Raw genomic sequence first — 27,977 nt, 5'->3', positions numbered from 1 at the left:
ATATGGATGATTTGTCGATAGTTGACGATGAAAATTGACTTAGCACGTACGGGGTACGGACTACGGAGTATAATTTGCACCGTCAAATTTACCGAAAATCGCAACGGTAAAAGATAAAGGACTTGCTCAGTCAACGTTTGACTCCCTCTCCTCTCCTCTCCTCATAAGTAACTCATCTGCTTGTTTCCTCCTCTTTCTCTCTCCTCCAAAAACGCCCCCATTTTTTTTTTTCAGACGAACTAAAAAACGCGGCATTTTCACTCTCACGAACAAATTCCAAAGGAGAGAGTAACCTGTAAATTTTGCCAATTACGCCAAAGACCTCTAAAACCCTAGGAGAGAGAATTTCCGTCAATGTAAATGGTAAAATGGAGGATAAGCCACCACTGCCGTCGCCAGCGGAGACGATCAACCGGCAGCTGGCACACCTCTGTAACTCCGAAGAATCAATACCATGGGATACTCCTCGCCGCTTTACCTCCTACGCCGGTCGCCTTCACCGCATTACCAGTAACATTCTCCGTCTTCAGCCGGAGATTCTCTCTTCTCCTTCGGTTCATACTGCTCTTAAAGGAATTTCCGGTGACCTTGTTAAATCTGCTGAAATAATCTCGGTTTATAGGGAGAGAAGTAAGATTTACGTCCTCATCAATTGCCGCTCGTTGTGCTCTTCTCTCCAGGATCGAACGGCTGGGATTGGCGGATGGCTTGCGTTGCTTGAGACTGGACTGAAAGATGTTCCGGATGTTCGGAAGAAGGTTTCGGATCTTTCTAGAGACATGAAGCAAGCTCAGTTCTCTGTAAATTCTCTCTCTACAATTTAATTTTTTGATTAATTATTTTTGTTGGATTTATTTTGTTAATTTCACCACGTTATTGAGCTTGATTATTATTTTTCTTTCGTTTTTAGGTTATGCAGTCTACAGAAATTTAAAAATTAGGTTAACTGTCAATTCTATGGAAATTTTATAGTTTAGATTGGATCATTGGAGTACTTGTTTACTGTTTTTGGCTGTATTTTTGGTGTATTATTTGTTGCTAAAATAGTTGTTCAGAATTTAATACTGAGTTTCTATTCTCCGTATTTAGTAACTCCGAGGTTGTTGCACAATGTTTTTTTCTTCTTTTAAATTTTTCTATGGAGAAAATTGTTTTTGAGCTCATTTAATTCCTTTTCGGTTGATGGAAAGATTATTTAATTGGAGGTTTTTTTTATCCATACATGATTTTGTTACACGGAGTATTATTGTGTGCGTGTGGAGGGGAAGGTGGGTTGGGGGGAATTGGGCACTGGGGGGTCAAGATATCTTTTTCTAAAATCATATCAAGAGGAATGTGAAAGAAGCTTCCAGTTTTGGTAGCGTCGTCTCAGATATCCTTAGGCTTGTAGTTAATGTTAGCTCATGCTCACTTTCTCAAGTAAAATTGAAGAAGAATATGGTAGCCCCTAGGCAGTTATGAGGAAGGGAGAGTGGATTGTAAAAGTTTTGGAGGGTTCTCTTTATGAATGAATCTTGATCTTGCCTATCCCATAAAATTAGAAAATAAAGATACTTCCTCCATTCTTTATTTATTGCAGCAATTGTGTTTTTACACTATTCATACATCACCCTTTGATCATTTCTTGTGGTTGAGATTTTGTTTTCTGTGTGCTTCTACTAGTTTATTTTTTACGGGTTCCATACCTAACTTTTGAGGCATAAAAATTTGGATTAGGTGACAGAGAACGAAGCGAGAGTGTACTGCACTTTACAAAAAGAAGGGCAAGGGAAGCCAACTACCAAACCAGTTCAGAGTGCTATAATTATGGATTTGGCTCGAGCTCTTGGGATTGACCACACTAACCATGCCGAGTTATTGGGACATGTTAAGCTCTTGAAAAATGACCTTGCTCGTTCAAATTCAGTGTCTGAGAGGCGAATTCTTATGTCTTTGCAGAGAATTATTGACAGCTGGTCTGCTGAGCCAAACATATCAGCTCTCAGTTTAGATTTTGATCTGGAAGATGAATCTCAGATTTTGCCTTTCAAAAATTTTCTATGTCCATTAACCAAGGAAGTTATGAAGGAGCCTGTGGTGCTGGAGTCAGGGCAGACTTATGAGAGGGCTGCAATTGATTACTGGTTTCAGCGTTGCTTGGAGGATGGTCGAGATCCTACTTGCCCTGTCACAGGCCAGGTGCTGTGCTCGTTGGAGCAGAAGCCAAACATTGGTTTATCTGGGGCGATTGAAGAGTGGGTTAATAGAAATGTTGACATTCATATTAAGTCAGCTGTGAAACATCTTAGTGAGGATGCACCATCTGTAGATTGTGTTGAACGGGTTTTGGATACCATTTATAAGATATCAGAAGAGCATCCATCAAGCCGATACAAAGTTAGGAATGCTGGTGTAGTCGTTCAGATCGTTTCTTTTCTAAAGAATTGCTCCTCCAAGAGCATCAGTTCTGCTTTGAAATCCAAAGCTCTTATGGCTTTACTTAGTATGGCAAAGGATGAAGATAGCAAGGTTAGTGCTTACTGTTCTATTTTAAAAAGTTCCTATGGATCACGCCACATTATTTTTCATGAAGAGGGAGGGTTGTTTGGAGGATTTTGGTTGGCTGGGTTGGTGAGGGAAACATTTGGCAATTGTGAATTTGAAAGGAATTTTATTAAATGTTATTAATCCTTCTATGTTATTGTAGCGAATTTTCATATTCTTAGATGAATGAATGACATCCTTGAGTATTTTTATTTTTGTACTCCTGTTTGTGGGGTGCTTGCACTTTTTTTCTAGTGAAGATGAGATGTTTCTTGGGCGTTTACTCTTTCTCAGTTTGAACTCAAGTTCTGGCATTCTGTTCACTGTAAAACTAGATTAACCACTTTCTTCTTTAAACATTTATAGTAGCTCTGTGCCATTTCTTTCTGATGGCTTGATCTTCTAACTAATCTGTGTATACTTGTAGACAATTTTGATTGGGGAAGGCATTACAAAATTGGCAATAAAAAGTCTCGTGGGGAGCACAGAGAAAGAAAAAGAAAATGCCCTGAGGTTGCTGATTAATCTTTCAGACAATGAAGCTTATTGTGCAAAAATTGCATCTGAGAAAGGTGCTTTTCTTCTTCTTTCAAGCACGGCAGAGAATTTGGAGTACCCCACTTTGTCCAACTTAGCAGAGGATGTGCTGAAACGTCTGGAAGTGATTGACGAAAATGTTGAACATTTAGCTGCAGCCGGACGATTTGAACCTCTACTTTCTCGGCTTTGTGAAGGTGGGTATGGTTGTAAGATCCCATTCATCATTTTCCATTACATACTACTGTATTTACTACTTGGGGTCATGTTTTCTCCTGGTCTACTATTTATTGGAATGGCTTAACCTCGTGCATTTCCTGAGTGCTTTTAATATTTACTGGGAGTTGTGTTTTCTCCTGGTCTACACTATTTATTGGAATTGATCTTCTTGTACATTTCCTGAGTGCTTTTAATATTTACTTAAAACACTCTCATTGTATGACAGTGTACATGTTTGATCAACCTGTTAATTTTCCGTAAGGCTAATATGCCTATTCTTTACCAGATCTATTATGCTTGCCTGCTCATGTTATCAGATATTGTTTTGATGGTAAGCAGGTTCTTATAACATCCAAATACAGATGGCATCATTGTTGGGGAAGATGACTTTGACCAATTGCAGTAAAGAAAAAATTGCAAAGCGAAGTGCAAAAGTTCTTGGGGAAATGCTTCATATACCAGAAACTCGAACAGCAAGTCTTCATGCATTGTGCAACCTTTCATCTTTGGATGACAATGCTACTATTCTTGTTGAAGCCTCTGTACTTCCAGCCGTCACATACATTTTCCTTGAATCTCAGGATGCCCTTCCTGAGCAGAAGGAGCTGTCTGCTGCAATAATTGCCAACATTGTGTCAAATCCAGGGCACTGGGAATTGGCAGAGATAAACAAGGAAGGACATTCAATGCTTTCGTCCTTCTTTGTCTCTCACCTGATGCTACTCATATCTCAAGTGACCCCTCAGTGCCAAGTGTCTATTCTTCGTATCCTCTGTGGAATTGCTTCTTCTCCTAAGGCATCTGGTAAGTTCTCCCCGACTTCTCGTGTACAAAGTTGTGAATTGTTTCAAATTTCCGCTCAACTTGATTCTTGTTCCTATTTAGCATCATGGTCATCTGCCGATTTAGCATCATTACTTGTGTTCGTAAAGCAAATTGAGTTCCCACACTTCTCGAAACTTCAATATTTGGTAGTTTGAAATTCTCAAGGGTATTTCCAAGTCTTGTGCACTATCTTCTGCACATTGTACTACAAATTAAGTCTCATTCCCTGGACATGTTTTACATGTTATCATGTCTGTACTTCGATTGACACACATACCCTAACATTTTAGTTTTCTACTCTTGTATCAGAACAGGTAGCAACTGACATAAAATCGGGGGATGGCATCAAAAGCATTATGGAATATCTTGAACATCCTGAAACTGAACTTAGAATATATGCTCTCAAACTTATGAGAATACTATCAGAAAGTCCAGGTGGAGAATTTTTTGACGAGCTCAGACATCTGAACAAACTCGTCCTTTTAAAAGAGAAATTACTAGACAACCAGACAACAAATAGCGAACGGTCTGATGTTGCTTGCATAATTGCAAACATTCCCCTGTCAGAAGACGAAGTGAGGACTGTTCTAGGAGCTGGTTTCCTGAAATGGACAGTTATGACCCTGAAAGAACATCAAGGGGTTTCCAGTGGAAGAAGTTCAAGGTCATCATCAAGTATGCTAGAAGGGCTCCTTGGTCTTTTACTCCACTTTGCCAGGAGTACAGACACACAGACGCTTGCTTGGGTCAAGGAGCATCACCTGATTGCAATCTTCCGTGAGCAGCTGAGTTTCCTTTCACAACCTAGATGTAAACAGCTGGCAGTCCTTGGATTAAAACACTTGTCAGAATCTGGAAGAGTTATTGTTTCCGATGGAGAATCAGAACCATTACCTCCACAAGGATTCTGCTCCTCGATGGTGTTCATGTGCGGAAGATTTTCACCCGAGTTCTCCTCATGTCCACTGCACAATGCTCCTTGCGAGGAAGATAGTGAACTGTGCTTGCTCAAGAGCAACTGCATCAAACCCTTGGTTAATCTCCTCCTAGATGACCAGACTGAAGTTCAAATAGCTGCTGTAGAGGCACTTTCAACGCTCGTCCCAGATACTCTTTATAATTTCAGGCGTGCTGCTGATGAACTTGATCGGCTTGGTGTTGTAGATGGTGTAGTTAACCTTTTCATTGAAGTGAGGCCTGGAGAGCTTCAAGAAAAAGCAATATGGATGGTGGAGAGGCTCTTACGAGGGGAAAGCGCAAGTCACACATATGCTCTTAACCAGACTTTAGTTAGGGCATTAGGGGAAGCCTTAAAGCTCGGAAATGCCAACACAAGAAAACTTGCTCAAGACACACTTACTAACTTGAAGCAGTTATCTGGTGCTAGTGGCAAGATTTCAGGTCCGATACGTCCTTGGAGGTAATTTATTTTCTTCATGGTTATATTCTGTTGTAATTTTTCACATTAGGTAGTGGATGTATTTTTGAAATCCACAGCTTTGTATAATGAATTGGTGTCTATACACAATGTAAATTGTACTGTAATCCTAGAAATCAGTTCGTTTACTGTAGTATGGTTAATTGCTGCTTCAATGTGGTTTGATTTTTATTTTATGATTCCTTAAACCAGCCAACTATCAGTGTTTGGTACTTGACACACTATTTCTTGTAAAAGCACTTGTTGAAATAAGTAAAGTGTAACTTCGAGTGAGATATAACAAAATACGGAGTACTATCTTAATAACACGGGGATGATGAGATAAAATTTGGTGTCATATAAGTAACTAATTAACTACTATGTACAACGTTATTATGAAACAACAAAAAGTTATTCCATATTACGTGTTTTTTAAATGCGTTCAACTTCACCATTTGGTCTAAATCCGTCTAATATAGAGCTGTTTATGTCATGTATCTACTTGTAAAAAGAACGTACAATAATTGATATCGCTAATATGGAAATATAGCTCGATTATGAAATCCTGTTGGATTAGAATAAGATAGTACTCCATCGTACAACTTTTTAATGGTAGTATAAAGATTATTAAGTAGTGTTTTTATAAGGATCAAACCCTTTTCTGAGTTCAGTTTCCATGTTATATTGCAATTTGTTTTCCAAAGTCAAATTCCAAAAAACTTGAGTATGAGGACATACAAATTTGAATTATGTAGCTAAGAGGATTATTAAGTAGTAAGAGTATACGCAAAAAAAAAAAAAATTAGAAAAAAAGAAAAAAAGAAAAAAAAAATCCACTACCATAACATCCCTCTATTAAACATGCCTCCTAAAAAAATCGAAATTTCTAAATTTCTAACTCAAGATTTTAATCTGAAACCCTTAATCAGCAAGTAATTGTTGTTGTAAACTTGAAATAGCTGGAGGATCAAGCTATGTATATTTAGGAGTTATCTAAATATAAGAGGTATCTAATAGGATTGTATTTAGGAGTTATCTAAATATAAATAGAGACCTAATAGGATTAGGAATAAGTTGGGTTTTCTTATATAAGGAGGTGCTAGGTTGTAGCACAACTTATGAGATTTGTGAGTTTAAGGTTTTTGAGTAATTTTACCTTAAAGATAATAAGAGAGGTATTCTTATTAAAACGTGTGTTCTTGAAATTCTATACTTGGTATCAGAGCCAAAGAAGTCGACCACAGTAAGATCCAAGGAGAAACAACCATGGGAGACGACGAAGAAAAGGATGCGGCAATCAAAGCCAAAGAAATCGGACCTTCATCCATTAAGTGTCCAATGCTCAATAACACAAACTACACAGTTTGGTCTATACGTATGAAGGTGGCACTCAAGGTTCACAAAGTATGGGAAACCATTGACCCGGGAACAAAGGATGATGACAAGAACAACATGGCCATAGCCTTACTGTTCCAATCTATACCCGAGGCACTGATTTTACAAGTTGGAGATCTTGACACTTCAAAAGGAGTCTGGGATGCTATAAAGGCTAGGCATGTTGGAGCTGATCGAGTGAAAGAAGCCAGACTACAAACCCTAATGGCCGAGTTCGATAGATTAAAGATGAAAGAAACTGACAAGATTGATGACTTTGTCGGTAAGATCTCAGAACTTTCCTCAAAATCTGTTGCTTTGGGACAAACCATTGAGGAACCAAAACTGGTTAAGAAATTTCTTAAGAGTCTACCAAGAAAGAGATACATACACATTGTTGCCTCTCTCGAACAAGTTCTTGACCTCAATACCACAAGCTTTGAGGATATTGTTGGGAGACTAAAGGCCTATGAAGAAAGAATCAGTGAGAAAGTAGAAGAAGAAGATCAAACTGAGTACAATGATCAAGGCAAACTCATGTATGTCAACACTAATTCTCCACAATATAATCAAGATAACTATGGAGGCAATAGAGGAAGAGGACGAGGGGGTAGCTTTCAATGGAGAGGAAGAGGTCGTGGTGTTAGGTTATGATACATATGACATATACATGGATCATGCGGAAACAACCATTAACCCAGGAAACATATTATTTACACATAATCATATAGCATAATTAGATGCATACTCTTTGTTGCGTGCCTTCCCTAGCTGCGCCCGAACCGAACAAGAACAAGTCTTTTAGGACTCCAAGTGTCGTCCCTCCGTAGAAAGTCCACAGCACGTCCGGATCCGCCTTAAGATTGACCAACTAGAATCGCCCTTAAGGTACTCAGAAAATTCGGCACTTTTGAGCAAGATGTGTGTTTGATTTTCTCTCAAAAACTCACTTTTGAATACTTGAAAACTTGTGTATAAATTATGACCCCTAGGCCTTTATTTATAGAGTTATGGAAAAGGAATCGTAATCCTAGTAGGATGCGAATTAATTGGAATTAGAATTCTACATGAATTCTACTTAATCAATTTATCCAATAGGAATAGACATTTAATCACACACTGACTCTTGCAGATTCAGGAATCTCGCATGAGCTGAAACTCACACACACACGGCAGCCACAAGGGCTGCCCATGCATGCGAGCAGCAGCCCACGCAGCGCGGCCCACGCATGCGCGGCCTTGTGCGCGCTGGGCTGTGGCGTGCGTGCTTGCTGGGCGATGGCCTGGCTTCGTGCTGGGCCTTCGTCCGGCAGGCCTCGTCCGATGCTAATTCGTACGATACGCTTCCGATTAAATTTCCATTTCCGGAATCTATTTCCGATACGAACAATATTTAATATTTCCGATTCCGGAATTAATTTCCGTTTCGAACAAATATTTAATATTTCCGTTTCCGGAATTATTTTCCGATTCCGGTAATATTTCCGATTCTGACAATATTTCCGTTTCCGGCAATATTTCCGATTCTGGTAATATTTCCATTTCCAATAATATTTTCCGATACGTACCATGTTTCCGTTTCCGGCAACATCTACGACTTGGATAATATTCATATTTCCGATACGATCCATATTTCCGTTTCCGGCAATATCATCGTTTCCGGAGTATTCATTTCTTGCCTGTGACGATCTTAGCTCCCACTGAAACCAAGATCCGTCGGTTCCGAATATTCATAGATGGAGTATTTAATGCCATTAAATACTTGATCCGTTTACGTACTATTTGTGTGACCCTACGGGTTCAGTCAAGAGTAAGCTGTGGATTAATATCATTAATTCCACTTGAACTGAAGCGGCCTCTAGCTAGGCATTCAGCTCACTTGATCTCACTGAATTATTAACTTGTTAATTAATACTGAACCGCATTTATTAGACTTAACATAGAATGCATACTTGGACCAAGGGCATTATTTCCTTCAGTCTCCCACTTGTCCTTAGGGACAAGTGTGCATTTCCTAATTCCTTTGTCGCTCGATGCTTGCTCTTGAACATAAGGTAAGAGTTGTCATCCTTATTATGTCCAGAGGTGTTCCTCGGTTTCAGAGTTCAACTGATCAAATAAACAGATAATCATAGCCTATGATTCATCCGAGCACGGCCATGCATTTCACAGTTTCTAGCTCTCCGAGTGGCCTTGTACAACTTTTAAGCATCTCATCCCGATTTATGGGAGGACAATCCCAATCTTGCGATCTTGAGATTAGACTTCGTTTGATAGGTGATTACCTGAGCGTTGCCTTTATAGCCTCCTTTTACGGTGCGACGGTTGGTCAACGTCAAAGCAACCAGTTCTCAAACAAGTAATCTCAAATCACTCAGGTATTGAGGATTTAGTGTCTAATAATTTAATGAAATTTACTTATGACAGACTTTCATCTCTTACAGTAAAGTTTCATAGGTCTTGTCCGATACTAGTCTTCCCAAAGTAAGTATCTATGCAAATGATTATGACATTGCCATGTCCACATAGTTCAAGAAACAGAACTACTAGTCATCTTGCACTCTAATCGTCTAACGTTTTCTATGCGTCCAATTTTATAGAAAACTCCAATTAGGGACCATTTTCAACCTTTGACATTCAAGTTCACTTGATAGACATTTCTTAGTCACAGGACTGGTCCTGACAGTCTATCTTGAATATATCGTCAAGTTGAAGGGACTCATCATTTAATAAACCACAAATTAAATGGAAAAATGAATTTCTTTCATTTATTGTGAATGATTAACCAATAATGTTTTACAAAGATTTAAACTCTAAAACTTTAAAACATTAAACAGAGACATCAAAGCCATTCTCCAATATGCTTGATTCCCATAGCTGCAGTGTGCGAGTTGTGCTTCGCTTGCGGCAGAGGTTTAGTTAATGGATCTGATATGTTGTCATCAGTTCCAATTTTGCTTATCTCGACTTCTTTTCTTTCAACGAACTCTCGTAGAAGGTGAAATCTACGAAGTACATGCTTGACTCTCTGGTGGTGTCTAGGCTCTTTTGCCTGTGCAATAGCTCCGTTATTATCACAATACAGGGCTATTGGTCCTTTAATGGAGGGGACTACACCAAGTTCTCCTATGAACTTCCTTAGCCATATAGCTTCCTTTGCTGCTTCATGTGCAGCAATGTACTCCGCTTCAGTTGTAGAATCCGCAATGGTGCTTTGCTTAGCACTTTTCCAGCTTACTGCTCCTCCGTTGAGGCAGAAGACAAACCCAGACTGTGATCTGAAATCATCTTTGTCGGTTTGGAAACTTGCGTCCGTATAGCCTTTAACAATTAATTCATCATCTCCACCATAGACCAGGAAGTCATCTTTGTGCCTTTTCAGGTACTTCAGAATATTCTTGGCAGCAGTCCAATGCGCCTCTCCTGGGTCTGACTGGTATCTGCTCGTAGCACTGAGTGCGTACGCAACATCCGGGCGTGTACATATCATAGCATACATTATTGAACCAATCAATGATGCATATGGAATCCCATTCATTCGTCTACGCTCATCAAGTGTTTTTGGGCACTGAGTCTTGCTTAGAGTCATTCCATGAGACATGGGTAGGTAGCCTCGCTTGGAGTCCGCCATCTTGAACCTATCAAGCACCTTATTGATATAAGTGCTTTGACTAAGTCCAATCATCTTTTTAGATCTATCTCTGTAAATCTTGATGCCCAATATGTACTGTGCTTCCCCTAGATCCTTCATCGAAAAACATTTCCCAAGCCAAATCTTGACAGAGTTCAACATAGGAATGTCATTTCCGATAAGCAATATGTCGTCGACATATAATACTAGGAAAGCAATTTTGCTCCCACTGACCTTCTTGTATACACAAGATTCGTCTGCGTTCTTGATGAAACCAAAGTCACTGACTGCTTCATCAAAACGTATATTCCAGCTCCTGGATGCCTGCTTCAATCCGTAGATTGACTTCTTTAGCTTGCATACCTTTTTAGCATTCTTTGGATCCTCAAAACCTTCAGGCTGTGTCATAAACACGGTTTCTGTTAAAATGCCGTTTAAGAAAGCAGTTTTGACATCCATCTGCCATATTTCGTAATCGTAATATGCAGCGATTGCTAACATTATTCGAATAGACTTTAGCATTGCAACTGGTGAAAAGGTTTCATCGTAATCCACACCGTGGACTTGCCTGTAACCTTTCGCAACCAATCTAGCTTTGAAAACTTCAAGTTTCCCATCCTTGTCCTTTTTCAGTTTGAAAACCCATTTGCTTCCAATGGCTTGGTAGCCATCTGGCAAATCGACCAAATCCCATACTTGGTTTTCAGACATGGAGTCTAATTCAGATTGCATGGCTTCTTGCCATTGCTTGGAGCTAGGGCTCGTCATAGCTTGCTTGTAAGTCGCAGGTTCATCACTTTCAAGTAATAGAACGTCATAGCTCTCGTTCGTCAAAATACCTAAGTACCTTTCCGGTTGAGATCTATATCTTTGCGATCTACGCGGGGTAACATTTCTAGATTGACCATGATTCTCACCAGATTCTTCTAAAGGTCTCTGAGTTTCATCCTGAATGTCATCTTGAGCATTCTCTAGAGTTTGTTGTTCGACTCGAATTTCTTCGAGGTCTACTTTTCTCCCACTTGTCATTTTGGAAATGTGATCTTTCTCCAAAAAGACACCATCTCGAGCAACAAACACTTTGTTCTCAGATGTATTGTAGAAGTAATACCCCTTTGTTTCCTTTGGATAGCCCACAAGGATACATTTGTCAGATTTTGGATGAAGTTTGTCTGAAATTAATCGTTTGACGTATACTTCACATCCCCAAATCTTAAGAAAAGACACATTTGGAGGCTTTCCAAACCATAATTCGTATGGAGTCTTTTCGACAGCTTTAGACGGAGCTCTATTTATAGTGAGTGCAGCTGTATTTAGTGCATGTCCCCAAAATTCTAATGGAAGTTCGGCCTGACCCATCATTGACCTGACCATGTCTAGCAAGGTTCTGTTCCTCCGTTCTGACACACCGTTCCATTGTGGTGTTCCAGGAGGAGTCAATTCTGATAGAATTCCACATTCTTTCAGATGGTCATCAAATTCATAGCTCAGATATTCACCGCCTCTATCAGACCGCAGTGCCTTGATCTTCTTGCCTAATTGATTCTCTACTTCACTCTGAAATTCCTTGAATTTGTCAAAGGATTCAGACTTATGCTTCATTAGGTAGACATAACCATACCTACTGAAGTCATTAGTGAAAGTGATAAAGTAGCTGAAACCACCTCTAGCATTTGTACTCATTGGTCCACATACATCTGTATGGATTAAACCCAATAGTTCATTTGCTCTTTCTCCAACTTTAGAGAAAGGTTGCTTTGTCATTTTGCCAAGTAAACATGATTCGCATTTACCATAATCCTCTAAGTCAAATGGTTCTAGAATTCCTTCCCTTTGAAGTCTTTCTAAGCGTTTCAAGTTTATATGGCCTAATCGACAATGCCACAGATAGGTGAGATCTGAATCATCCTTTTTGGCCCTTTTGGTATTTATGTTATATACTTGTTTGTCGTGATCTAATAAATAAAGTCCATTGACTAATCTAGCAGATCCATAAAACATCTCTTTAAAATAAAACGAACAACTATTGTCTTTTATTATAAAGGAAAATCCCTTAGCATCCAAGCAAGAAACTGAAATGATGTTTTTAGTAAGACTTGGAACATGGAAACATTCTTCCAGTTCCAAAACTAGCCCGGAGGGCAACGACAAATAGTAAGTTCCTACGGCTAATGCAGCAATCCGTGCTCCATTTCCCACTCGTAGGTCGACTTCTCCCTTGCTTAACTTTCTACTTCTTCTTAGTCCCTGTGGATTGGAACATAAGTGTGAGCCACAACCAGTATCTAATACCCAAGAAGTTGAATTAGCAAGTATACAGTCTATAACGAAAATACCTGAAGATGGAACGACTGTTCCGTTCTTCTGATCTTCCTTTAGCTTTGGACATTCTCTTTTGTAATGGCCTATTCCATCACAATAAAGACAGCTTGATGTGGACTTGTCCTGCTTTGATTTAGCATTGCCCTTGGACTTTCCACCTTTCTTGAATGGTCTCTTTCTAGCCTTGAGTAAATCTTTGGCTTCACAGTCCAGTACTATTTCAGCCTTTCTGACAAGGTGAATAAATTCTGCAACTGTTTCTTCTCTTGGTTCACTTAGGTATTGTTGCTTGAAGCGACCAAACCCACTGTGTAGTGAATTGAGCAAGACAGAGACTGCCATCCTTTCGCTTATTGGTGTTCCTAGTAGACTTAGGCGATCAAAATATGAACACATAAGATCCACATGGAACCTCAGTGGGACGCCTACCCTCTGTTTAGTGCGAAGGAGCTGAACATGTGTTTCTTGGACCTCCATCCTATAACACCTGTTGGGAGAACTAACCTTTAGCCCAGACATTGATTCAATCAACTCATGGACGTTCAGGTCCCTGTCCTCCGTACTTCCACGACAGATATCCCTCAGATTCTTGATGAGCGTAAAAGGTTCATAGGCTACAAACCTTCTAGCCCAATCATCAGGGATATTGTTCAGCATGAGACTCATAACCTTTTTGAGATCCGCATCCCAGGCGTAAAATCTCTCAGGGGTCATGTCTCTGGCATAGTAGCTTGGCATGGGATGTGATAGTACATACTCAAGTCCATTGAGTTTGACTATTTCAACTAGCTTAGCTTCCCATTCAAGAAAATTTGTCAGGTTCAGCTTGACCATAAGCTCAGAACCCATGATGATGTTTTGATTGTTGTTTGCCATATTAAAACTACAATTGAAAAGAATAAACAAATAAATAACCATTCACAGTTTCTCTTAATAAACTTAAATTCTAGCATTCATGCATAATTCAATGTTTATTAAGCATTTTATTCAAGTTATGTGTTCCGGCAGGTGTGAATAAAATGATTCCAAGATCCTAAAATCATTGAAGAACTAAGCACAGTTTGTCGACTTAATCCTAGAACATCTTAGGTAAGCAAAAGCCTTTTGCTAATAGTCTAGAAACTATTCTTGGTTGATAGGTACGTCTAAGAACTTATTAGGTAAACCTATCGAATTTTCCACGACATAAAAGGACTCCTTACTTATATCGTTGAGTTTCACCAAAACTAACATGTACTCACAATTATTTGTGTACCTTGCCCCTTTAGGACCAATAAGTAACACCTCGCTGAGCGAAAACTATTACTAGATTGATGTAAAGGATATCCAAGCAAGTGTATATTTTGGCATGGCACCTTTTAACTCAATTTTTAAGTTTGGAACTTAAGGCTCTTACTATGTTGGTTAGATTTTAAGTGAACTAAAATCCTTAATCATGCAACATAATCAAGCTTTTGATCTCATGCATTTTAAGACATATTTAAAGCAATAAATAACTTAAAACATGCATAAGATATTTGTGATCTAGTATGGCCCGACTTCATCTTGAAGCTTTGACTTCAAAGTCCGTCTTGAAAATCTCCGTGGGAGGCACCATTTTCTTCAAATAGGATAAGTTATAACTAATTACAACTATTTGATGGTACGCAGACCATATTTGAATTGAAAAACAACTTTGGTACTTTAGACCAATTACATTCAAATTAATGGTACGCAGACCATATTTTCTATCCTATTTGGGCCATACTAGTCACTTCATAACCTGCAAAACAGTACATATACAATATATACCATTCACCCATTCATTATCATGAATGGCCCACATAGCTGGTTAGTAAAACACATTATGCATCACGTAAACATTTGCAGCAATTAATCAAGGGCACCAATAATCTACCAATTATTCAGTCCTTATTAATTCTAATCGAGTTGTTTTAACCTTAAGGATTTGTAGACCCAATCAAGAGTTTATGACTAAAAAGTGCTCCCACTCAAACCAATAAATTCATATGCTTTACTAATTTTAAACATAAAATTGTATTTCTAGTCTAACCGGAAACATACAAATTTAATTAAAATTTAAAGCTCATATAAATTTATAATTGAATCCAAAATTTAATTTAATTTCAGTCGTATTTAAATTAATTCATGATTTTAATTTTAGTAAAATAATTAGAATAAATTCTATTTATTATAATTATAATATTCAAAATTAAAATCCAAGAAATTAATTCAAATTATTAATTTTAAAATTAATTAAAATTACGTGAACTGAAATTTTCAAATTAAACATTCAAAACGATCTAATCGAAACGCAAACACCCTACGCGTTGCACGCCCATGGGCCGTACGCACACAGCCATTGCTGGCCATGTGCGCGCAGCCCATGCGCTCGTTGCATAGCTGCTGCTGTCCCATACGCAAGCCTCCGCACAGCGCCCACCGCACGCGAGCTATCGCTCGCAGCGCGCGCGCGTTACCGCGCTCGCTGGTGCGCGAGATCGCTCGCTGGTGCGCGCGAGCCATCGCTCGCTGGCGCGCGAGATCGCGCGCTGGTGCGCGCGAGCCATCGCTCGCTGGCGCGCGAGATCGCTCGCTGCGCGCGCGCGAGATCGCTCGCTGGTGCGCGACATCGCTCGCTGGGCGAGCGACATCGCGCGCTGCGCGCGCAAGCAGTGCTGGGCGCAGCGCTCGTGGCACGCGAGCTTGCGCTCGCTGCGCGCGAGGCTGCGCGCACTTGTGCGAGGCAGCGCGCGTTGTGGCGCAGCTCGCTTGCTGCCCACACGCGACTGCCTTGGCTCGCCCTTCGCCCATGCCCATCCGTTCATTGCTCGTGGCACACGACACAAGGCAGGGCTGCTGCCTTGTGCTCGTGCACTACGCCCTTGCTCATTGCATTCGTGCCGCACGGGCGACGAGCTCCCTTGCTCGTCGTCGCATGCCCGCATTATACAACACCCCTTAAGGGTAACACGAAGCGTCCATTGCTTCGTGCGTGCAAGTTATTTGAACGAATCGCATAAAAATTTAAAATTTATATTTAAAATTAATGACAAATTAATAAATAATATTAATTTCATAATTTTAGGGCGAAAAAATCGAAAATTTATTATCCAATTGATTTCCGATTGATATGGATTCAAGTCTAGGTCATAAAAATTTAAAATTTATCGTAAATTTACAATTTTTATGGTGGTTTTTAATCATAGGTTTCTAATTAAATTACAATTAATTATGAAAATCAAATTAATTCTAAATTATTCTAATTTTCAACAAATTAATCATAATTACAAATTAGATTGCATAATTAACAAGACTAGGCATTCAAACTTGTTAAACATATGCAGTAGGTCAATCAAAAATTCAAGATTTATCAACAGGAATCGCAAATATTTAATTTAACATCTTAAATTTACGAAATTTTGCATCCGAAAAACTAAAACCTTCGAAAAGTCATAGTTAGGCTTCGAATTTGAGAATTCTGGGTTCGGCAGAAAAATACTATTTTTGTCAAAATTTTAGAATGCCTTTTACATGCGGAATTGACACAAAAATCACTCAATTCGGATGAGTAATGAAGAAACTGCCGAAAAACTGCGTACATATAATTAAATAAACGCAATTTGCAATTAATTAACAATTACGAAAATTAATCACCCCTTTTAATTCTTGCAAATTTGTAATATTTAACCATGTTCATGCAATTTAGATTATGAAAATAATAAGGGGCTCGTGATACCACTGTTAGGTTATGATACATATGACATATACATGGATCATGCGGAAACAACCATTAACCCAGGAAACATATTATTTACACATAATCATATAGCATAATTAGATGCATACTCTTTGTTGCGTGCCTTCCCTAGCTGCGCCCGAACCGAACAAGAACAAGTCTTTTAGGACTCCAAGTGTCGTCCCTCCGTAGAAAGTCCACAGCACGTCCGGATCCGCCTTAAGATTGACCAACTAGAATCGCCCTTAAGGTACTCAGAAAATTCGGCACTTTTGAGCAAGATGTGTGTTTGATTTTCTCTCAAAAACTCACTTTTGAATACTTGAAAACTTGTGTATAAATTATGACCCCTAGGCCTTTATTTATAGAGTTATGGAAAAGGAATCGTAATCCTAGTAGGATGCGAATTAATTGGAATTAGAATTCTACATGAATTCTACTTAATCAATTTATCCAATAGGAATAGACATTTAATCACACACTGACTCTTGCAGATTCAGGAATCTCGCATGAGCTGAAACTCACACACACACGGCAGCCACAAGGGCTGCCCATGCATGCGAGCAGCAGCCCACGCAGCGCGGCCCACGCATGCGCGGCCTTGTGCGCGCTGGGCTGTGGCGTGCGTGCTTGCTGGGCGATGGCCTGGCTTCGTGCTGGGCCTTCGTCCGGCAGGCCTCGTCCGATGCTAATTCGTACGATACGCTTCCGATTAAATTTCCATTTCCGGAATCTATTTCCGATACGAACAATATTTAATATTTCCGATTCCGGAATTAATTTCCGTTTCGAACAAATATTTAATATTTCCGTTTCCGGAATTATTTTCCGATTCCGGTAATATTTCCGATTCTGACAATATTTCCGTTTCCGGCAATATTTCCGATTCTGGTAATATTTCCATTTCCAATAATATTTTCCGATACGTACCATGTTTCCGTTTCCGGCAACATCTACGACTTGGATAATATTCATATTTCCGATACGATCCATATTTCCGTTTCCGGCAATATCATCGTTTCCGGAGTATTCATTTCTTGCCTGTGACGATCTTAGCTCCCACTGAAACCAAGATCCGTCGGTTCCGAATATTCATAGATGGAGTATTTAATGCCATTAAATACTTGATCCGTTTACGTACTATTTGTGTGACCCTACGGGTTCAGTCAAGAGTAAGCTGTGGATTAATATCATTAATTCCACTTGAACTGAAGCGGCCTCTAGCTAGGCATTCAGCTCACTTGATCTCACTGAATTATTAACTTGTTAATTAATACTGAACCGCATTTATTAGACTTAACATAAAATGCATACTTGGACCAAGGGCATTATTTCCTTCACGTGGACGATATGGGAATTATCAAAAACGAGACAAAGAATCTATAACATGCTATCGTTGTGATAAGAAAGGTCACTATGCTTCTGAATGCCCTGATAGACTGCTTAAACTCCAAGAAGCCATGGAGAAGAAAGATGATGACACTCAAGAAGCCGATGGATTGATGATGCACGAGGTGGTGTATCTCAATGAGCAAAAGGTGCAACCAAGCAAGTTTGAAGGTGAACTAGACACAAAGGATATATGGTACCTCGATAATGGTGCAAGCAATCATATGTGTGGAAATCGTAAGTTCTTCCTGGATCTTGATGAAACAGTCAAGGGAAAAGTGAGATTTGGAGATGATTCCCGTATCGATATAAAAGGTAAAGGTTCTATTCGATTCTTGTTCAAAACCGGTGAAAAGAAGGTCTTGAGCAACATATACTATATACCAGATTTGAGAAGTAATATCATAAGCCTTGGTCAAGCGACAGAAGCAGGATGTGAAGTAAGTATGAAAGAAGATCAATTGATGCTCTATAATCGATTAGGTCAATTATTGGTGAAGACAACCAGATCAAAGAATCGTCTTTACAAGGTCATATTGGAGGTAGAAAACATCAAGTGTTTGCAGTTAACAACATCAAGTGAATCATCAAAGTGGCACGCACGACTAGGTCACGTTAACTTGGAGACAATGAAACTAATGATCAACAAAGAGTTAGTAACTGGTATACCAAAAGTCGTAGTAGAAAAGGAAACGTGTGAATCATGTCTTCGTGGGAAACAAACAAGGCAGCCCTTTCCACAAGCCACCTCTTATCGAGCTACTCAAATTCTTGAACTTATTCATGGGGATCTATGTGGCCCTATCACACCCTGTACACCAGCTCATAAGAGGTATGTATTCGTACTCATTGATGATTACTCACGCTACATGTGGACTATTTTGTTAAAGGAGAAGAGTGAAGCTCTTGATAAATTCAAGAACTTCAAGATGCTTGCTGAACAGGAAACGAGAACTGTAATCAAAACGTTCCGAACTGATAGGGGTGGAGAGTTTATGTCACACGAGTTTCAAGCTTACTGTGATAAAAATGGCATAAAAAGACACTTGACTGCACCCTATTCACCTCAACAAAACGGGGTAGTCGAAAGACGCAATCGAACACTCTTAGAGATGACTAGGTGTATCTTAAAACACAAGAGTTTACCAAACTATCTATGGGGAGAGGCTGTGAGGCATGCTACTTACCTAATCAATAGAGTTGCAACTAGATCTTTAGCTACACAAACTCCATACGAAGTGCTTAAGGGGAAGAAACCTAACATTGAACACCTTAGAGTATTTGGTTGTATCGGGTATACAAGGACAGAAGCTATAGGAAGGAAGAAGCTAGATGATAGATCAAGAAAATTGGTACACTTAGGGACAGAACCGGGGTCAAAGGCCTATCGTCTATTTGATCCTTCAACCTCAAAAATAATAGTGAGTCGTGATGTAATATTCGATGAAGATAAAAGTTGGAGCTGGAACAACATTGAAGGAGAAGCAAGTAAAGACTCAGGAACGTTCATTATTGACTTAGGAGAATTTGGTAATAGAGGTATAAGTGAAGATGTAAGCACCATAGAAATTGAAGGAGTTGATCATAATGAAGGAGGGGATTGTAACACTCGAATTATGAGTGATAACGAGGACAACCCAGAAAGAGCTCCAAACTATGAAACAGAAAGCTCCGATCGTGAAATCAGTGAAGACTTAGCTGATGACCAAGCTCCTGTAAGAAGATCATCAAGACCGAGTGTGAAACCGGCATATTTGAATGATTATGTTTGTCTTGCGGAAGTTGAGTGTGAACGTCTTCTAATCTTGATTAATGAGGAACCTTGGGACTTTAATGAAGCAAAGAAAACAAAGCATTGGGTAAAGGCTTGTGAAGATGAGCTCTCATCGATAACCAAGAATAAGACATGGAACTTGGTTGATCTACCAGTTGGAGCCAAGGCAATTGGGCTGAAATGGGTTTTCAAGACAAAACGTAATCCTGACAAAAGTATCAACAAACATAAAGCAAGATTAGTTGCGAAAGGGTATGTACAAAGATTTGGTATTGATTTTGATGAAGTCTTTGCCCCGGTAGCACGCATTGAGACAATTCGATTCATCATTGCTCTAGCTGCCTCAAATGGTTGGGAGATACATCATCTGGATGTAAAAACCGCGTTTCTACATGGAGAATTGAAGGAAGTAGTATATGTCACCCAACCAGAAGGGTTCGAGATCAAAGGAAGTGAAGATAAGGTGTACAAACTGAACAAAGCACTTTACGGATTAAAGCAAGCACCTAGGGCGTGGAATGAGAAATTGAACAATATTCTTAAAGAGTTAGGCTTTAATAAGTGTTCCAAGGAACCATCACTGTATAGAAAGGAGGAGAAAGGACACCTTTTGGTTGTAGCCGTATATGTAGATGATCTCTTAGTTACGGGTTCAAATCTTGATATGATACTCGAGTTTAAGAAAGAAATGGCAACAAAGTTTGAGATGAGTGATCTTGGAAAGCTAACGTATTATCTTGGTATTGAAGTACTCCAACACAAGGATGGTATAACACTAAACCAGGAAAGGTATGCGTCTAAAATTCTGGAAGAAGCTGGAATGAATGAGTGCAATACATCTCAAGTACCAATGGATCAAAATATAAAGCTATCAAAGAGACTTGAAGAACGTTGCATTGATGAAAAGGATTATAGAAGGAGTATTGGGTGTCTCCGATACTTACTTCACACAAGACCTGATCTCTCTTTCAGTGTTGGTGTTCTTAGTCGATACATGCAAGAACCAAAGGAGTCTCATGGAGCAGCCCTAAAACAAGTTCTAAGGTACTTACGAGGAACATTGTCTTTTGGACTTACTTTTAAGCGATCCAATGGTACGGGACTAGTAGGGTATAGTGACAGCAGCCACAATGTTGACGTGGATGATGGGAAGAGCACAACTGGCCATGTTTTCTACTTTGATGAGTGTCCTATCACGTGGTGTTCGCAAAAGCAAGAAACAGTAGCACTCTCCTCTTGTGAAGCAGAATTCATGGCAGCCACGGAAGCTGCAAAACAAGCTATTTGGCTTCAAGAACTCTTTGCTGAAGTAACTGGTAGAGAATGTGAAAAGGTGACAATTCGAGTTGACAACAAATCTGCAATAGCCCTTACCAAGAATCCAGTTTTCCATGAACGCAGTAAACATATACACACGAGATATCATTTTATCCGTGAATGTGTTGAGAATGAACAAGTGGAAGTTGAGCACGTTCCAGGTAATATGCAAAAGGCTGACATCTTGACAAAGGCACTTGGAAACAATAAATTCAAGGAAATGGGGAGTCTTGTTGGAATTCGAGATGTGAAAGAAGATTATTTCAAGCTTAAGGGGGAGAATGTTGTTGTAAACTTGAAATAGCTGGAGGATCAAGCTATGTATATTTAGGAGTTATCTAAATATAAGAGGTATCTAATAGGATTGTATTTAGGAGTTATCTAAATATAAATAGAGACCTAATAGGATTAGGAATAAGTTGGGTTTTCTTATATAAGGAGGTGCTAGGTTGTAGCACAACTTATGAGATTTGTGAGTTTAAGGTTTTTGAGTAATTTTACCTTAAAGATAATAAGAGAGGTATTCTTATTAAAACGTGTGTTCTTGAAATTCTATAGTAATTACTATTTGAAGACGGAGTAAAATTGTTATTCAGCAAGTAATTTACTAGGTTTAGGAAAGTAAAATTGTTACATAACGGGTTTATTATTCAAGGAGTTGAAAACAAGTCTTGAGCACCAAGACTCTGCCAGCCACCCATAAAAAGCAAACGTAATTCCGTAGTTTCCTAAACATGCAGTAATTAACTAATTATATACTAAACAAATACTCACTATCTCAACACGGAGTACTTAGTAGTAGGCCGGTTTAGGAAAGTAAAATTGTTAAAACGTACATTATTATGATCCTACTCCGTCTAGATTACTAAATTCAACACCGAGTTGAAGTTGGTTTTATTAATATTTGTTCTATATATATAAAAGTAATTCTTCAGAGATTTTAATCACAAACTCTTAATCGATCAGCTATGGAGGACACAACTCGCCTGCAAAAAGAAAAAGAAAAAGAAAAAGAAAAAGAAAAAGAATGGGATGTTGAATTGTGCACAATCTGCTTAGAACATCCTCATAATGCAGCTCTTCTAATATGTAGTTCCCATGCTAAAGGCTGTAAACCTTACATCTGCAATCCAACTCACTGGCATTCCAATTGCCTCCGTCAATTTCAGGAACTCAACATCAATAAAAGATGTCCTCTGTGTAGGGGAGATGTTTTAGAGGTGAGGGATGTCGAAGAGGCTGCTAAAAATTACATGAATTCCAAGACTCGAGACTGTGCAAAAGAATATTGCACGTTTGTAGGTAACTATGATGAGTTGTGCAAACACACGAAGCGTGATCACTTTGATAAAGTCGGGCCTGGCCCGTCTAGAGCAGGGCTCGACCAACATCACTTTGATGAAGTCGGGCCTGGCCCGTCTAGAGCAGGGCTTGACCAACATCAACAACAACAGATACAGATACAGATACATGATATTGTTAATTGGGTTCCTGTTTTTGGTGGTTATATGATACGTAACGGTCGTATGGTTGAAGTCTTTAATGGGATGGTTCGTGAATTACCAGATACGGTGGCAGATATTGATCATGAATCAAGATCACAAGTTCACTTGCAGCGGTGGTACCAGCGCCAGCTACGCTTGCAGACGCGGTTGGAGAAAATTGCAAGTTAATTTCAGCTACAGATACAATGATACATAGATAGATAGATAGATAGATAGATATTCAATCGGTATAGTAGTTTAATTTGATTGTAACGCGTAAGTTTTTGGTAGGGAGGCCCTTCCTAGAAGGTAAGCCCTTTCCAACAACTTAATTTTGTAATTTGTTCTTGGTATTTAGGTTTGCAAATTTGAATATTGCTTAACTAATTAACTAATACTATCTAATACAAATTTGAATTCAGTAGCTAAGAGGATTATTAAGCAGTGAGATGATTACACGCAAATCGTTTTGTTAGTTGAATGTTGCAAAAAAATTCACTTTTAGGAGGGGTCTCATTCAATAATCATACCAACATTGATTACCAAACAAAAATAACGTAAAAAGGTGAATTTAACACTTCAAGAATAATAATACGGATTACGGAGCACTTGACCACCATCAATCATCTTTCCCTTCGTACAATTAAAACTCCAACCAATTACTAGTTGGTTCAATGGTGATTGGGGCTAAACTTGATAAGGAGAACTCGTGTTCGATCCCTCGCAACAATTGAGAGGGGACTGGAACCTAACCACCTTGCCCTGAATCCGGATTATACCTAAGGATGAACCGGTGCTAACACCAAAAAAAGAAAAAAGAAAAAAACAATTAAAACTCCACATATAATCTTCTCCAATGGCCTTTATTCTCAGAAAATAACCAAGAACCGGAATGATCAATGCTTAAACTCATGATCAAAACTAGAAATAATACCAAATCAATCCATTAACAGACCTTAGACCAAAAAAGAATTATGATATTCTATTATTTTTACATTTTCTGGTGATGTGCTTCTTCTAACGTGCAAAAAGTACCTTTGATCCTTAAGAACATGCTTAATAACATCCCTCTATTAATCAAGCCTCCCAAAAAAAAATCCAAATTTCCAAATTATACTCTGCGTATGGCTAGTGACTTCGCTTTCTCTTCTTTCCCCCCTTCTTACTTACCCGTTCATTCTTCACTGAACCATCTATAGTAGGCTTTCGCTTGTTCCGTCTTTTCGGGGTCCCCTTTTCTGTTTTAACAGTTTCTTCAGGCAGAGGAGAGTCATCCATGGGTTCGCCTTCTTCATCTGAACTTAGCACCAAATCCTCTACAATATCTTCATCTATTGCGTCCTTTGGCGAGCTCTTCGATTTCTTCTTGTTTTTCTGTGTTTTTTCATCCTCGGGGGGAGGCTTATCCCTGCAATTGCAAACAAGTCACGTAGGATCAGAAAGTAGAAAACCAAAGGCTTACTATATTCAACCTGAAAAGGCTGTATAGTCCTGTAAAACGTGGCATGTAAAATATAATACTAAACTCTGACAATGTCATACCTGGTTTCTTTCTGTTGTGTCCAGAAGGAATTAAAGACTGCTTCACCTTTGTCTCCTTCATCTTCATCTTCATCATCACTTTCTGCGAGCATTTTATCGGAAATGGGTGGCTCCGCACCATAAAGGACACTGGATGATAATGATAAAATTTAGTGTTCTTACAGAATAAACATATATCCACAAATGTATATAAGAAGAAGCACAGTAGTGAACCTGGATTCTGATACAGAGACGTTCCTCTGTTGAGCTTTTTGGCGTAATGTAGCAACATACTTCGACAAGGGACTAGCACCAGACTGCTTCTCCTCCTGAAAGAACCATGAAATTTGTTTATACTTCGTATTACATGGGAAACTCATAGTAGAAAGGGAAAGGGAAAGGGAAACAATAGAAAACAAATAACCCTGCGTCCCTAATAGATTATACACTACCCTTAAACACGGGTGTCCCATGGTAAAAAATAATACTCGTCTTTTCAAGGAGTCTTACTCTTTTTCTCACTTAATTAATCTCTCTCCATCTCTACACTTTCTCTTATGTTTCTCTCTCTACCCAATATTTTGAATCTTTGTGCCAACCCAAGTATGAAAAACAATTAAGCATAGGAGTATCTGTCGAATTTACCCTTTGATACAAGTAAACATCCGTAGATTACATTTGATGTATGCATGAATTTGGCTACTGGCAGATAAAGAATACATATGAATAGCAAACCTCGAGGAAAGACGAAATAGCTGGATCACTTGGCAAGAAAGAGATTGTTGCACGTTTTTTGTTTGCAAATTCTGAGTTGGCCTCAATCTGCAGGCATTACAGTTAGCAGTTTGCACATCATCAGTATAAGCAAATAAATGTTATAAGCAAGGGATAAAAGGAAAAAGAAGAAACAGAAAAAAAAAAGAAAAAAAAAACAAATAAATGTTCTATGATGCTATATGTTGTGTTCCGAGTTCTGTTTATGAAGGTACAATTACTATTCATCACAGACATTGTTATACCTGTCGAATAAGTTCTTTCATGTCTTTACGGAACCTCTCAACTTTGGTGCATTTGCAAAAATTACGCAATCTAACAGCTGGTATAAAAGATAATTCGAAGAAAGCAACAGAATAGCTCCATTGAGCCAAATGTTCACCCAATTCGTCAATCACAGAAGACACACATGCTTCCTGAAATGACCGAGTCTTAAGTGCTTGTTTGCTGACCTATAAAAAGGAAGTCATGAGTTAAGAGAGAGGAAAAAGTGATCACACGCTTGGAGTACCCCGATAAGAGAAAGTTGTACCTTGAGTATTGTCCGCAAGTCAACAGCTTTGCCAACACCTCCACTAGGTGGACAGTTCAGTTCTTTCATCTCTAACATATCCAAAAGTAGCATGGAAACTGGTATGAAAGTGTCAGTTGCAGCAGCAATACAGTTGAGCATTCTAACACAACGCATTCGAAGAGGAAAGTAACGAGCAGTTGGAACTAAACGGGCTACTCCAGAAATTATTTGAGTCAATGGATAAGCAAGGGGTTGAAAGTCAGGTTCCAGACCATATTTACGGATTGCTACAGTCCAAAGCTCAATACAATTGATAAACTTCCACTCATAAACCTTCCTGAATGATTCCTAAAAAAATGACAGCAGAAATAACAGAAGTGTAAGCATCCATCTTAAATTTTTAGGGCCAAATGCTTCAAACTATGTTCAAGAAAGACGACTGGTATACAACTCCATTCGAAAATAACGAGGCATGTAAAACCAAAACAAATACTTCCGAATCAAGAGTGATTTTGCACAAAAAGACTAACCTTTGTCTTTGTGTTCAACGCCTCCCGCAAAATCATTGCTAATTGTCGAATGAAGACGAAGGCATGTTGGTAAGCGGTTGGAAGGTCCACCAACATAAATTCAACAAACAATTGCCTAAGAAATTGGATATGCTGCAACTTAGTTGCATTTACAAACTGACAGTTCATGACATAAGCTTTGTACAACCCTTTAAAGCACTCATCCAAACAATCAGTGCCAAGTTGGACACATAGAGTTCTTAGGAACCAAAATGCTGCAAATGAAAGGTCTCGGCTTCCGGTACCCCAAAAGTGCAGAACAACCTGACAAAATCACAAAGATCGCATTCACAAATTCATTTGTCATTGAACAATCAATAGAAGACTGTAAATCTTACTATGTTAATTGTTAAGTAAGGAAATAGTTGAATCAGATGACAAGGAAATGATTATAGCATTTAGAAGAGTACTCTATATTAAGCAAAATAAGCATGCTTCGTCATGATAAGCAACAGAGTTGTAATTTGCACTGTCATACATAAACTTGTCAAGAGAAACGTGAACCAATGCAAGAGTGGTTTCTGATAAGGAAAATTTTACCATAAAAGTAAAAAGGAAAATGATGAAAGAATTGGGGCATACCTTAATATACTTCCTCAAAAAGGCTGGGAAAGCAGCCAAGAACAAGGATGACTTAGTTAAGTGCTTCAAAGTAAACGAGATATCCTTTGCGTCTGTCATTTGGTTCAAAGCATGCAACGAATTTCCAAGATATGACTTCACCAAATGCTGATACTTCTTCCAACTTTTTGTGTTCTTTACCTCAATTAACTTCTCTTTCTTTCCTCCATAAGCAGGAAGATTCATCAAATTGCGAAGAATCCCATCGATATTAGTCAAAGTTTCTACCATAACTTTGTTCATAACAGCTTTAGACATTGTAGTTAACTTTTCTGAGGATTTTTCATCACTTTCTTCTGCAAGATGACAAGCTACCCTATAGGCTTTCAGCAGAGAGCGTACAGGAGCAATTTTTTCATTTTCCTGAATACCCTTACACCAGGATTCAACCATTTCCATAGTGATAATAGTTCTACCCGAGCTTTCTTCCTTTTTTGACCTAACAACCGCCTCCTCTTCTTCAACATCACTATCGTCGAAATCCTCCCCATCTTCAATCCCGGCGTCATCATCCCCATCAATTTCATCATCATCTCCATCAATTTCATCATCCTCCCCATCAATTTCAGCATCATCATCATCCTACCCAAAAGACAATACTTGAATAACTACAACCAATCATGAAATACAAGCTAATATATCCAACAGGCAGTAAAACTTACTTCATTGCCCTCATCATCAAACTCTAGGAGCTCCTTGTCCACCTCTTTCAAATACTCATAAAATTCCGGTTGCTGCACCAAAATTAATGATCAATTAACCTTCAAAACCCCCCAAATTGTATCATGCTCATCTAGACAAAATCTATGATTAACCAAAAAAATAGTAAAAGGTCTAACCGATTCCTTAAGACTTTCCAACTCTTTCTTATGTTCTTTAGCTTCCATCTTATCCCCCACTTCATCTGATACAACATTAGTTGATTTCTTTACTGCAATTCAAATTCAAACAAAAAAAAACCACCTTTAAAAACATCATAATCAGCTAAACTAGCTAATTGGGCATAAATAAAAATGGATAAAATCCTAAAAGTATATAGAATTGGAAGGTGAAATTACCTTTTTTCTTTGAACCCATGATCTTCGAATCAATTAACTGCATAAACAATTCAAACAGTTCTCAGGAACTTACTAATTGATGAATAATATCCCCCAAAAAGAAATAGAAGGGTGACAATTGATTTCGACGAATTGGTAATTAAAGAGCTGGATTGAGTAGTATACCTGAGAGAAATATGGGAAAGGGAGCACTAAAGATATGAACTTTTAGAGAGCTAACAAGAACGAAGATGGAGAAATAAGCTTAAACCCTCAAATTTAGGGTTTATCAGACTGAAACAAGAACAGTAATGCTGTGGAGCACGACGAGGAGGTCAGAGAGTAGTCACGATTCCATTAGTGGGCTTTTAATTGAGGTGAGAGAAAGAG

At 38.8% G+C, this 27,977-nt stretch overlaps 3 protein-coding genes across 4 annotated transcripts; 2 read left to right on the top strand and 1 right to left on the bottom strand.

Moving 5' to 3' along the window:
* The first annotated feature begins 160 nt into the window (after nt 1–160).
* LOC110777412 (U-box domain-containing protein 44) lies at nt 161–5,685 on the top strand. Its single transcript, XM_021982015.2, has 5 exons — nt 161–800; nt 1,717–2,508; nt 2,951–3,257; nt 3,619–4,083; nt 4,414–5,685. The coding sequence occupies exons 1-5, from the start codon at nt 369–371 to the stop codon at nt 5,526–5,528; spliced, it is 3,111 nt and encodes a 1,036-aa protein (XP_021837707.1). The 5' UTR covers nt 161–368; the 3' UTR covers nt 5,529–5,685.
* Nucleotides 5,686–6,787: 1,102 nt separating this feature from the next.
* Nucleotides 6,788–7,549, top strand: LOC130465670 (uncharacterized). Its single transcript, XM_056834528.1, has one exon. It carries the CDS (start codon nt 6,788–6,790, stop codon nt 7,547–7,549), a length of 762 nt encoding a protein of 253 aa, XP_056690506.1.
* A 15,572-nt stretch (nt 7,550–23,121) lies between these two features.
* Nucleotides 23,122–27,977, bottom strand: LOC110777413 (nucleolar complex-associated protein 2-like). Of its 2 annotated transcripts, XM_056827768.1 has the most exons (13): nt 27,774–27,964; nt 27,609–27,645; nt 27,390–27,481; nt 27,213–27,284; nt 26,512–27,132; nt 25,891–26,193; nt 25,379–25,708; nt 25,092–25,298; nt 24,808–24,894; nt 24,307–24,401; nt 24,094–24,222; nt 23,722–23,959; nt 23,122–23,347 (listed from the first exon to the last, which is right to left on the bottom strand). In XM_056827768.1, the coding sequence occupies exons 2-13, from the start codon at nt 27,625–27,627 to the stop codon at nt 23,300–23,302; spliced, it is 2,241 nt and encodes a 746-aa protein (XP_056683746.1). In that variant the 5' UTR covers nt 27,628–27,645; nt 27,774–27,964; the 3' UTR covers nt 23,122–23,299. The 2 variants fall into 2 exon arrangements, with proteins under 2 accessions (XP_056683746.1, XP_021837708.1); XM_021982016.2 differs by lacking the exon at nt 23,122–23,347 and having other exon boundaries at nt 23,448–23,959; nt 27,774–27,977.

This window comes from Spinacia oleracea, chromosome 1, assembly GCF_020520425.1.
Source record: "Spinacia oleracea cultivar Varoflay chromosome 1, BTI_SOV_V1, whole genome shotgun sequence".
NCBI classification, from domain to species: domain Eukaryota; kingdom Viridiplantae; phylum Streptophyta; class Magnoliopsida; order Caryophyllales; family Amaranthaceae; genus Spinacia; species Spinacia oleracea.
The sequence above is the reverse complement of the archived record's forward strand: the minus strand, read 5'-3'. Positions and strand labels throughout refer to the sequence as shown.